The following is an 11,972-nucleotide window of genomic DNA, read 5'->3' as shown; positions in this document are numbered from 1 at the left end:
GGCTGAGGGAGTGGGATGCGGAAGGAGAGGTGTGCGTTGAGGAGAAATCGGTGTGTGATAGGGGTAGCGAGCAAGGAGGGATGTAACTGAGGATGCGTGAGATGGTCTGCAGGGAGAGAGGGATGGTGGACTCTGCGAAGAAACAGGGTGACGAAGTCGAACGGCGAAGAACAACGAGTGAGTGAGATGGCATCAATGACGACAGTGAGTGAGACGGGTTGGAGGCAGAAGGGGGGAACGTGTTTGCTGCGGAGGGGCAGGAGGGTGAGCATAACGGTGATGGAGAGAAAGAGAGTTGAAGTTGTCGGGTGGCGAGGTCAGAATTATTGGAACAAGTATTTATTTATCTACATTTGTAAGGATGTTCATCATGGCTTTTCACGAGTCACTGATCAAATCCAGTGTGAGATTGGGTTTCCTGGTCTTGGGACACCACAACGGGGATGTTCAGCACGCAAAGTTCCTGGTCTGCGATTTTACACGGGAATTCTCCACAAACGATTCATTCTCGGTCTCTGGATCTTATCGCGCACCATTCCAGGCTTTACCACGCATGATTCTCATTCCCTGTATCCCACAGCAGGAGATTCACTGTGCACAGTCCCCGGTCTCCAGGTCGAACGTGTTAACCTGTCGAGTCCCATTGATCTGCTCTCCATCCCCTCCCATCCATGTTCCACGAAAAAAATGCGATGCTTATGGAGTTGAGGAAAAGCAAGATAACAAGGGAGAAAGAAAATATGAAGGCTAAAAGTTGGGGTAAGGTTGCTTTGCAGAGAAGATGAGTAGGAATCCTAAGGGATTATACAGGTATTTGTAAAGCAAAAGGATTGCAGGGGACACAAATGATCCTCTGGATTATCAGAATGGTAATCTGTGCGTGGAGACAAAAAAGATGGAGGAGTTCCGAAGTGGATGTTTGCACCTGTGCTCACTCATAAAAAGGACACAGTATCTGCGGAAGTGAGGCCATGGACGTTGTACACGTTACGGATCAGGAGGTGCTTAGACAAATTAGGGTTGATAAATCCTCAACGACTGACAGGTTGATCCCTTGGACCCTGATGGCAGCGTATACGGAAATTGTAGGGATGCAGCGGATATGTTAAAATTATGTTTAGCGACAAGAGACCGACCAGAGGATAGGAGGATAAGTATTCTTGTTCCACTTTTTAGGAAAGGCACCAAATTTAAACTAGAAACTTATAGGCCTGTGCTCTTCATATCTGTAGTGGAAGGAATTGGATGGACCAGAATAGTTAACATTTGAACAAACAGGCCTGTTTAGGGACTTCGTGTTTTCTAGAAAATCCTGTAGGTTTTTTTTTTGAAGAGGAATGTTAACAGGAAAATTGATGAAGGGAAGGCATTGGGTATTTTCTACATGGACTTTTGACAAGATCTCACATCGGATGATGGTCAATCAAGTTCATTCTTCGGGCATTGGCGTTGTGGGAGAAGGCAGACAGTGGTAGTGTCGTGGTATCTCGTGCCCCACAAATGACCAGGAGACGCAGAAGATTCTTCAAGAAGTATTAATCAAAGCTGAGACAGTCATTGAGCTAGTCGCTGATTGCCCACCGATCCTTGTACATAGCATTTTTATAGCAATCTCCTGGTTTAGTTGCATTAGCATATCCAATCGGTCTATAGGTGCGTATCACAAGTACATCCGCCACTATTGTTTCTACCCATTGACTTAATCATGTTCTAATCTACATCTCTTAGCTACCTTTCATTAACACACCATTCTCTTCTACATTCTTAAGATTTCATTCTTCTACTAAATTGGGTACATGCATAGCAAATAGCAAGTTCAAACTACATAATCTACATCAAAGCTGACTACATAGCTTTGGTTACACAGCAAACAAGTTCAAAGCAAAACATCACTTAGCTACCTCTCATTAACACACCATTGTCTTCTACATTCAATTGGATACATGCATAGCAAATAGCAAACTCAGACTACATAATCCACATCTCTTAGCTTCCTCTCATTAACACACCATTGTCTTCTACATTCTTAAGATTTCATTCTCTAGCAAATAGCAAGTTCAAAGCTGACTACATAGTTTTGGTTACACAGCAAACAATGCAACTTTTGTACTCCAATAGTAGCAGATGGTTGCCTCTCTGACTGGAGACCTGTGACTGGTGGAATGTCACAGGGATCGGTGCTGATATCCGTTGTTGTTTGTCACCTATATCAGTGATATGGATGATAATCTGATTAACCGGATCGGCAAATTTGTGGATGACAGCAAAGTTTGAGATGCATTTGACAGCGAGGAGGACTATCAGAGCTTGCAGAGGAATCTGCATCAGGTGGGGAAAACGGGCTGAAAATGGCAGATGGAATTTAATGCAGGCCAGCGAGTTGTTGCTCTTCGGTATGATCAACCAGGATAGGTCCTATACAGTGCACGGTAGGGCACTAAGAACTGCGGTAGAACAAGGGCGCCTGGGAATACAGGTCCACATTTCATTGAAAGTTGCGGCACACCTAGACAAGGTAGTAAAGAAATGTTTGGCACGTTGCCCTTCATAAGTTAAAGTATTCAGTACAGGAGACTGCGTGAGTTAAGAAGGTTATGAGGCCTAATTTGGAGTATTATGAGCAGTTTACGTCACCTACCCACAGGAAAAATGTAAATAAGATTGACAGAGTACAACGACAATTTACAAGGATGTTATTGTGATTGCAGACCCGAGTTATAAGAGAAGATTAAAGAAGGTCACGACTTTGTTCATGAAACGCAGAAGATTTGGGAGAGATTTAATGATTTAATGATTGGGAGAGATTTTAACTACACAGTCATGAGGGGTATAGATAGGTTACATGGGGTAGAGGGATGAGGGGAGAGTGAGTATTAGGTCAGGCGATAGAGCGAACTGAGAGTCCCATTTTTAATTAGCACACTACTACTCCCCACCCCACCCTGGTAGCTCATTTTCAATCAGCCCAACTCCACGTCCCCTTGGTAAAACTTCTGGCCATTTGGAATCGCCGAATTTTAAGAGAAGCAAATTCCACAAGTATTTCCGGCAGGATGTGAATCAACAATCACTGCTTGTGAAACGAAACCCACTGTTAACCGTGAGCGAGGGGATTTCTTGTGATAACAGTTGTCCGGATGGAAATACAATAATCTCTCAATGATGGAGTCTATAAATGTTAATAAACTCCACTGAATCGAGAGGCGCTGAGAACATCATTGGCTATATTTTTTCCCAAATGAGTTGGAATATGTAGTCGAACGTGTCTGCATTAATTTCAGCAGAAAGGCGGCTCCCTGTACCTGAACAGGTGAGGGACGTTTGAGTTGAAACTGTACCTTTGCCGGGCAGGCCTGTTTACACAAGGGGCGGAGCTCAGGCCCGTCCAGAACCCGGACTGGATCAAATCCCTAGCCTGGGACTGGCTGAGTTCAACAGAGAAACTCCGCCCCACTGGTTACGATGAAAGAAAAAGGAGAGATCCACACGGAAATCCGGACAGAAAGGTTAACGCAGCCTGTTTGTTTCCCTCTTTAGGTTTGCTACATTGATCCCACTCCCGCCTCCTCCCGCTGTCAGACCCGTCCTGAGCGGTGAGAGTTAGTGTGACCCGGACTGCGGCAGTCCCGCTCTACCCCGGCTCATCCGGCCCTGTCCATCTGTAATGAGCGACGGACACATCACAGCCGAGTGGCCTCGGGAGCAGCAGCTCAGACTCAACTCTCCGTACAGGGTGAGCACACCGGTGCAGGAACATTGTCGGTCACCCGAATAGTCAGACTGTGATTTCCCGGGACCACACTGAACGCCGTCCGGTTAAACATCAGAGGTAAGTGTTGTCTATGATTCTGCACAACGATTCAGCGTTTACAGCGAGGCTCGGCTTTGATCGGAATCGGGAGTGAATTTAGTGGGAGAAGGGAGTCCTGACATGTTCATGTTAATGAGACAATCATTGTCCAAATGGATTAAGAGAAACGATGCCGTTGCCTTCAACCAGAAATACTCTCCAGGGTGGTTTCTAATGAGTAGGAACTGAAGGCATCTTTCACCCCGATAGTGACACGTGAAATCCCATGGGGTAGTGACTCATCACCGGTCTCTCTCTCCCTCATTAAAACACAACTACTTAAAATAACAGGACGAGATCCCAGCTATATTACGGAATGTCGCTTTTGGTAATGCCTCGGTTCGATTTATTTGAAGAAAGCCTGAAAATTATTTTAGCACATCTCCAGATGAAGCGAGTCTGAGATTAAAAGCAAAATGCTGGAAACTCGTAGCAAAGTAACTGGTAACGTTGTGGGATCGAGACCACACGTGATGTTCTGTGCAGCGCGTCATTGGGACTATCTCTTCCTGTAGCAGAAAGGGTTAAACTTCCTTCAGATTTGAAGGGCAGTGTTTTGTCCAACCGGTTGAATTTAGTTTCTGCAGAGCGGCCGCTCCCTGTTCAGAGGAATGTGTACGAGCAGGCAAATACTTGCACGCAGACACTGGGCTCCGAGTCTCACAGAACAAGCCGCACCTTCCCAATCAGTCAATCATTTGGCCGTTTGCCTTTTCCATTCCAGTCCTGATGAAGGGACTCGGTCCGTAACGTCGACTATTTACACCCATCCATAGATGCTGCCTGACCTGCTGAGTTCCTCCAGTATTGTGTGTTGCCATGGTTACGAGAGATCCGTGTGGGGCAGTGGGCGGGGTTATTTGTCAGAAACGACACACGGTATCCACACTCACAGAACATTCTTGGGGAATTACGGTGAGAATAATTCAGCTTCTGATATTTATTTCGGATCTTTATTTCCAATTAGCCAGTCCTCTGTGCATTGGATCAGCGGTCAAGGAGATATTTTAAGCCACTTTTGTCTGTGGTGCTTTTTGTCTTCCGACTGTTACCTATCTGCACAATTTACATTTTCCACAAGTTAAGTAAAGATTAAGAACAGCTGTAGAACAATGACCGCCTGTTTCAAAGCAAAGATACGAGATCCGTACAGCAAAACACCTGCTTCGTTTTCAGAATGTCTTATTTCAGACGAATATATGGATTGTTCCTGTGCCGATTGGGAGAGTTCTGAACTCTTCTCCTCAATGACCAGTGGGAGCAAAGTCTTTGACACAGTTTACGGCCGATATTGTTGATAAGCAGCGGGTTTGAAATGTTTCAGGGATGGACAGGGGTGGGGGGGGGGGGAGAATGCGTAATGACATTTTAGATCAGATATGACATGGCTTCATGATCTGCAGCAGCACGTTCGAGCGGCCGTGTGGTCCAGTTCTACGTATTGGTATGTTGACACGAGAAGCTCCGACAATTTATTCAGTGCAATTAATTATAATGACAGCATGTGAAGAGGGATATGATTTTATTATAGGGTTGAACTGGAAACAAATATAAATCGATTTTTTTTTAATTTCCAGTTTTATCTCCAGATAAATAATCAACACGCAAAGCTGGAATTTAAATAATTTAATTTATTAAATTTTAAATTTAATTTATAATTAAGATGCGGGGCTCACACTGAGATAATTTGGGGAACCTTGTGTGCCCATCATCTGCCAGACAACCGTCGTCAGGAGACGTGCGAGTTATTTAGCTCCATTGGTGCCGAAAAGTGTCAATCTCTGCCTCATCTCAGACTGAACTCTCTGCGCAGGTTAAGCACCCTGGTCCAGATCCACTGCCGTCCACCCGGGAAGTCAGGGTGAGATTACCCGTGACCACACCGAACGCCATCCGGTTACAGCATCAGAGGTAAGTGGTGTCTCCTATATCAGGTTATAAGTTTTATCTGTTTCCCCGCAGGGCAAAGGGTTGAGTGAAATATGAAAGCGACTTTGATCATACCCAAACGAGAGTGAGTTGTTGGGTAAATTGGAGATTGCGCGGATAGGGAGCAGCTGACACACAGAACCAAGTCCCACAGGACCACAACCCCCTTCTCCCTAATCAATCAAACATCTGGCCCTTCCCCCTTCCTTTCCAGTACTGATGGAGTACTGATAAAGCTGTTCACCCTCTCAACCCCAGATCCACTGATGTCAAAGGGGGTGAGCCTGTCTCCATTCCTCCAGTAGTCCACAATCGGCTCCTGAGTTTTGTGACAATGAGGGAGAGGTTGTTTTGTTGACAAAAGACAGATGTTGTTCAGACGTCAGGGCATGGAATTATGATATTGTAGCCATTACTGGAATTTGGTTTCACCCAACAGTCTGAGGGATTTAGAGGAACCTATTTATAGAGAGATCGCAGACTATGCCAAGAAACAATTTTTCATTTAGTAAGTGAATTTAACTTTCCATATATTGACTGGGACTCCCATACTGTAAAAGGACTAGATGGGGTAGAGGCGTCAAAAGTTCCCTTAATCAGTACGTAGAATTCTCGACGTAGAGGTTAGGAAATGATCCAGGGCTAGAGACATAAATTAGTGTATGGGGACACTTTGTGTCTAGTGATCATAATGCCATGAGATTCCAAGTAAATACGGAAAGACAGAGGCCTGGACCTCTCTTGAGATTCCAAATTGCAGAAAGCTCAATTTTAAGGATTTGACAAGTGTGGATTGGGACAGAATGATTTTTGGCAAAGGAATACTTGGTAAGTGGGAGGCCTTCAGAAGTGAAATATTGAGGATGTCTAGTTTGTATGTGCTTGCCTAAATAAAAGTTGAAAGGGAACTGGTGCAGGTTACCTTGGTTTTCAAGAAATATTGAGGCCCCGGATATTTTGTTCCTCTAAATGGCTCAGACTGTTGGGTGCAGCCAAGAGTCATTAATGACTACATCATGGCATCATGACAACATGACTACATCATTCCACGCCGTGAGCTCAGTTGTCATTTTCTAGTGGTCTTCTGTTGGTTTCTAAAAGCTTCCCAATGGGTTTTGCTCATTTGTTTGCCCTTTCTTTGGCTTTTCTGTTGGATTTGGCTTCTCATTTCAGCCATGGTTGTGTCCTCCTGCCTTTCCAATGCTTCCACTTCTTTGGGATGTATCTACCACGCACCTCCTAAGTTGCTCCCAGAAACTCCAGGCATTGCTGCTCTGTCGTCACTCCTACCAGATTCCCCTTCCAGTCAGGTTTGGCCAGCTTCTCTGTCACAGAAACATGGAGAAGGTCAGAACAGAAACATGCCCACTCTGGACGATCAGAATGGTAATCAATACGGGAGACAAAATAGATGGGGGAGGTTTTAAATAGTAGTTTTGCATCCGTATTGACTCAGGAGATGGACACAGAGTCTATAGAAGTGAGGCAAGGCAGCATCAACTTCAGGGACCCTGTACAGATTACAGAGGTGGAGGTGTTTTCTGTCTGAAGGAAAATTAGCGTGGATCAATCCTCAGGGCCTGACAAGCTGTTCCCCCGGACCCTGCATAAGATAAGTGCAGAAATTGTCGAGGCCTAAGCACAGATATCTAAACCATACTTAGTGACAGGTGAGGTACTGGAGGATTGGAGGACAGCCAATGTTGTTCCTCTGTTCAAGAAAGGTTCTAAAAATGAACGAGGAAATTGACATCAGTAGTGGGAAACTTATTGGAACATTTGCGCAGAAACAGAATATATAAGTATTTGGATCTACGTGGATAGATGGCATGGCTTTGTGCATGGTAGGTCATGTCTAACCAATCTTCTCTCTAGTCTCTCGAGGAAGTTATCAGGAAAGTGGGTGAAGGCAAGGCAGTGGATATTGTCTACATCATATATGTCAAACTCAAGGCCCGCGGGCCAAATCCGGTCCGCGGTGGAATTATCTTTGGCCCGCGAGGTAATATCTAATTACTATTAAAGCTGGCCCCAGTAATCGAAGCGCCTATGGCGTATGATATGGCTAATGCTGAGTTTATTCAGGTACCAGGTTTTCAGGGTTTTTAGTGTTTATTCGGCAGTCTTGCTCGGCAGTCTTCTTCATAAGAAACGGAATTTGTAAAGTGAAACACTTTGTAGTTATAGCAGAGACTGAGACACATGAGAGCAGGCTGAAAAAACGGAGGCAACGAAAGCTGCGTTCGCACGCGTCCGACTGATCCGGCACGCATGAAGCTGCATTTTGCTCAATGAGTTTGACACCCCTGGTCTACATGAACTTTAGCAAGGCAATTGACAAAGTCTCATATGGGAGGTTGGTCAAGAAGATTCAGTCACTCAGCATTCAAGATGAGACAGTAAATTGGATGAGACACTGTCTCTGGCAGATTTCAGAGTTTGGTAGCAGATGACTGCCTCTCTGACTGGGGGCATGTGACTAGTGGTGAGCCACAGGGATCAGTGCTGGATCTGTTGTTGTTTGTCATCTATATCAGTAATCCGGGTAATAACATGGATCGCCATATCAGCTAATTTGTGGATGAAAACAAGACTGCGGGTTTAGCAGACTGATAGAAGACTATCATGGCTTGCAGTGCGAACCGGACCAGGTGGAGAAATGGTTTGAGAAATGGAAAATGGAATTTAATGCAGCCAATTTCGAGGTATTACACTTTGGTAGGATCTACCAGGATAGGTCTTACACAGTGACTGATAGGGCACTGAGGAGTATTGTTGAAGAAAGGGATGGGGCAATAGGTCTATAATTCACTGAAAGATGTGTCACAGTTGGATAGGGACAAAAAGAAATAATTTGGCACATAGGCCTTCATAAACCGAAGTACTGAGTACAGGAGATGGATGTGATGTTGACGTTGTACAAGACAATGATGATGCCTTATTTGGAGTATTGTGTGTAGCTTTGGTCACCATCCCCAGGAAAGATTTTAAAATAGTTGAAAGAGTTCCGAGAAAATTCGCAAGGATGTTGCCAGGTCAGGAGGTCTTGGGTTATAAGGAGAGTTTGAACTGGACTTTATTCCTTGGAACGCAGAAGACTGAGGGGAGATTTGATGGAAGTGTACCAAAATTATGAGGGCATAGATAGTGTAAATTCAAGCTGGCTTTTGCTACTGAGATTGGGTGGGATCACAACCAAACGTCATGGGTTAGGAGTGAAAGGTGAAACATTAAGGTCAACATGAGGCGAAACGTCATCATGTCATCGTGCGAGTGTGGAATGAGCAGCCAGCTCAAGTTGTGCATGCGAGATCGATTTCAGCATGTTAGAGGTTTGTACAGGTACCTGGATGGTAGCGATATGGGAGTGGGCAGATGGCCAACGAGCCTGTTTCCATCTTGTACTTTCTATGACTGTTACAAGAACCTGAAATAATACTAATATTCATTCTAAATCCTTTGAACAGCTGTGTGGATCAACTGTTCATCTCAGCAGGATATATTTACATGGCTTTAAAAATGTGGCACTTTAAATAGACAATACATGAAAGAAAGTCAACATAGGTTACTTGTGTGAGATTGTTTCAGTTGCCCTGGGGCCAGGCACCAATGCAGCTCAGTGGAAACAGGGAATAATACCAATTCGAGAGTCAGACTGAGCCAAGTCACAGATTGGAGACAGCAGAAACATAGAAAAAAATCCAACAGCACAATACAGGCCCTTCGGCCCACAAAGCTGTGCCGAACATGTTATTACCTGAGAAATTACCCAGGGGTAGCCATAGTCCTCTAATTTTCTGAGCTCCATATACCTGCCCAGGATCCTCTTAAAGACCCAATTGTATCCGCCTCCACCACCGTCGCCGGAAACCCATTCCACACACGGACCACTCTCTGTGTAAAACTCTTACGCCTGATAACTCACCAGCACAGATTCTTATAGAGGCAGGAGGAGCATCAGAGAATCTCATGGGCATTCCATTTCCCAGCACTGTGCCCAGTTAGAAGGTCATTTCTCTCTCCAACTTGGGTTGACCTTCACTGTAACAGTGTGATGTCAGATCACACCTCTGCGACCAAAGTGATCTCATCTTAAATGTTGTCCTTCACCCACTGATTAATTTTGCTTTTTTTTCAGGTTAAACACGACAAGAAATTTGTCTACGGGAATCTCGAACACAACACGCCAGTCTCGCTGTGTCTGCCCAGATATTTAAAAAGTGGAAGGGGTATTCGTAAAATCATCCTTCCTGCTCATTTCCCGATCCTACCTGTTTCGACTGGGAAGGGACTCGCTCGGTCATTTGACCTACTGGCATACCCGTCATTTTACACCGGGAAGCGGCCGTTCATCTGCTCAGACTGTGGGAAGGGATTCACTCGGTCATCCCAATTACGGACACACCAGTCGGTTTACACTAAGGAGAGGCCGGTCACCTGCTGAATTTGTGGGGAAGGTCATCTGAAGTAATGGCACATCAGCGAGTTCACACTGGAGAGGGTCCAATCACCTGCTCAGACTGTGGGAAGGGATTCACTCAGTCATCTCACCTACTGAAACACCAGTCAGTTCACACTGCGGAGGGGCAATTCACCTGCTCAGACTGTGGGAAAGGATTCACTAAATCATCTCACCTACTGAAACACCAGTCAGTCCACACTGGGAAGAAGCCGTTCACCTGCTCAGACTGTGGGAAGGGATTCACTAAATCATCTCACCTACTGAAACACCAGTCAGTCCACACTGGGGAGAAGCCGTTCACCTGCTCAGACTGTGGGAAGGGATACACTCGGTCCTTTCAGCTGAAGGCACATCGGAGACTTCACACTGGGGAGAGACCATACATCTGTTTTTTGTGTGGGAAGGGGTTCACTCAGTTATCTAACCTAAAAGCACACGAGTCAGTTCACGCTGGGGAGCGGCCCTTCATCTGCTCAGACTGTGGGAAGCGATTCACTCGATCATCTCATCTGAAGGTTCATCAGAGTGTTCACACTGGGGAGAGGCCTTTCACCTGCTCAGACTGTGGGAAGGGATTCACTCATTCATCCTACCTGAGGAGACACCGGGTAGTTCACTCTGGGGAGAGGCGATTCTCCTGCTCCGACTGTGGGAAGGGATTCAATCGATCATACGACCTACAGAAGCACCAACAAGTTCACACTGGGGAGAGGCCGTTCACCTGCTCAGTCTGTGAGAAGGGATTCACGCGGCCATTCGACCTACAAAGACACCAGCGAGTTCACACTGGGGAGAGGCCGTTCACCTGCTCAGTCTGCGGGAAAGGATTCACTTTCGCATCTCACCTACAGACACACCAGTCAGTTCACTCCGGGGAAAGGCCATTCAGCTGCTCAGTCTGTGGGAAGACATTCACTCAGTCATCTAACCTACACAGACACCAGCGAGTTCACAGTGGGGAACGGCCGTTCACCTGCTCAGACTGTGGGAAGGGATTCGCGCGGTCATCTAATCTACTGAGACACCAGCGAGTTCACACTGGGTAGAGGCCGATCATCTGCTCAGACTTTCGGGAGAGATTCTCTCAGCCATCTCCACCAAATGTGCATCATTGAGTTTCCACTGGGGAGAGGCCGTTCATCCGTTGTGAATGTGGGAAGGAATTCACTCAGTAATCTAACCTTGTGACAAGTGGAGTTTAATATTCTGTATCTGAGACAAATAAATTAGTTATATTTTAAACTTTGTCTCTGGTACTTAGTGAATTTATAACATGCCTAGTGCAGAGTAGAGAGTCAACTCAGGCTAGCTGGATCCTGCCAGTGATTCTGTTCCAGGACAGTCCTTTAAATCCTCCCCGGTTGTTCCCCTCTCTCTCTCCCTGTCGGATGGGTTCCAGTCACCACTCTGTGGGTGAAGAGGCTTCCCTTGAATTCCCTGCTGACTGAAGAAGACGAGCTGACTGCAGTTCTGTCTGAAATGTTCTTCACCCCTCTCATCTCTGGACTGAAGAAGAATGACTTTGGTAGTTAACCTCCTTATTCACGACTGATTTCCACATTATGTGTCATTTTCCCTGCTTCTAAAAGTTGTTGAAAACACCCCTGTCCTTTAAAGACTGAAAGCAGAATGGAAAACCATCTGTTGGATGTTCAACGAAGCAGGGTCAGAAACCCGAGGGGTGTCTGCACAGGGCAGAGTTTGGGGCTCTGGATTATGAACGTATGATGA

The 11,972-nt window shown here is 45.7% G+C and overlaps 1 protein-coding gene across 1 annotated transcript; it reads left to right on the top strand.

Annotated features, from left to right (window-relative positions):
• The first annotated feature begins 3,304 nt into the window (after positions 1–3,304).
• LOC140723066 (uncharacterized) lies at positions 3,305–11,469 on the top strand. The gene is made up of 3 exons (XM_073037688.1): positions 3,305–3,829; positions 5,664–5,761; positions 9,918–11,469. Exon 3 carries the CDS (start codon positions 10,250–10,252, stop codon positions 11,285–11,287), a length of 1,038 nt encoding a protein of 345 aa, XP_072893789.1. The 5' UTR covers positions 3,305–3,829; positions 5,664–5,761; positions 9,918–10,249; the 3' UTR covers positions 11,288–11,469.
• The last annotated feature ends 503 nt before the right edge of the window (positions 11,470–11,972 follow it).

The sequence above is a fragment of the Hemitrygon akajei genome, unplaced genomic scaffold (genome assembly GCF_048418815.1).
Source record: "Hemitrygon akajei unplaced genomic scaffold, sHemAka1.3 Scf000099, whole genome shotgun sequence".
Lineage (NCBI taxonomy): Eukaryota > Metazoa > Chordata > Chondrichthyes > Myliobatiformes > Dasyatidae > Hemitrygon > Hemitrygon akajei.
Note: the sequence above shows the minus strand (reverse complement) of the source record. Positions and strands in the feature narration are given on the sequence as shown.

Excerpts from the sequence above, each read along its gene's own strand:
- LOC140723066 (XM_073037688.1), top strand. The coding sequence starts at position 10,250 with ATGGCACATCAGCGAGTTCACACTGGAGAGGGTCCAATCACCTGCTCA.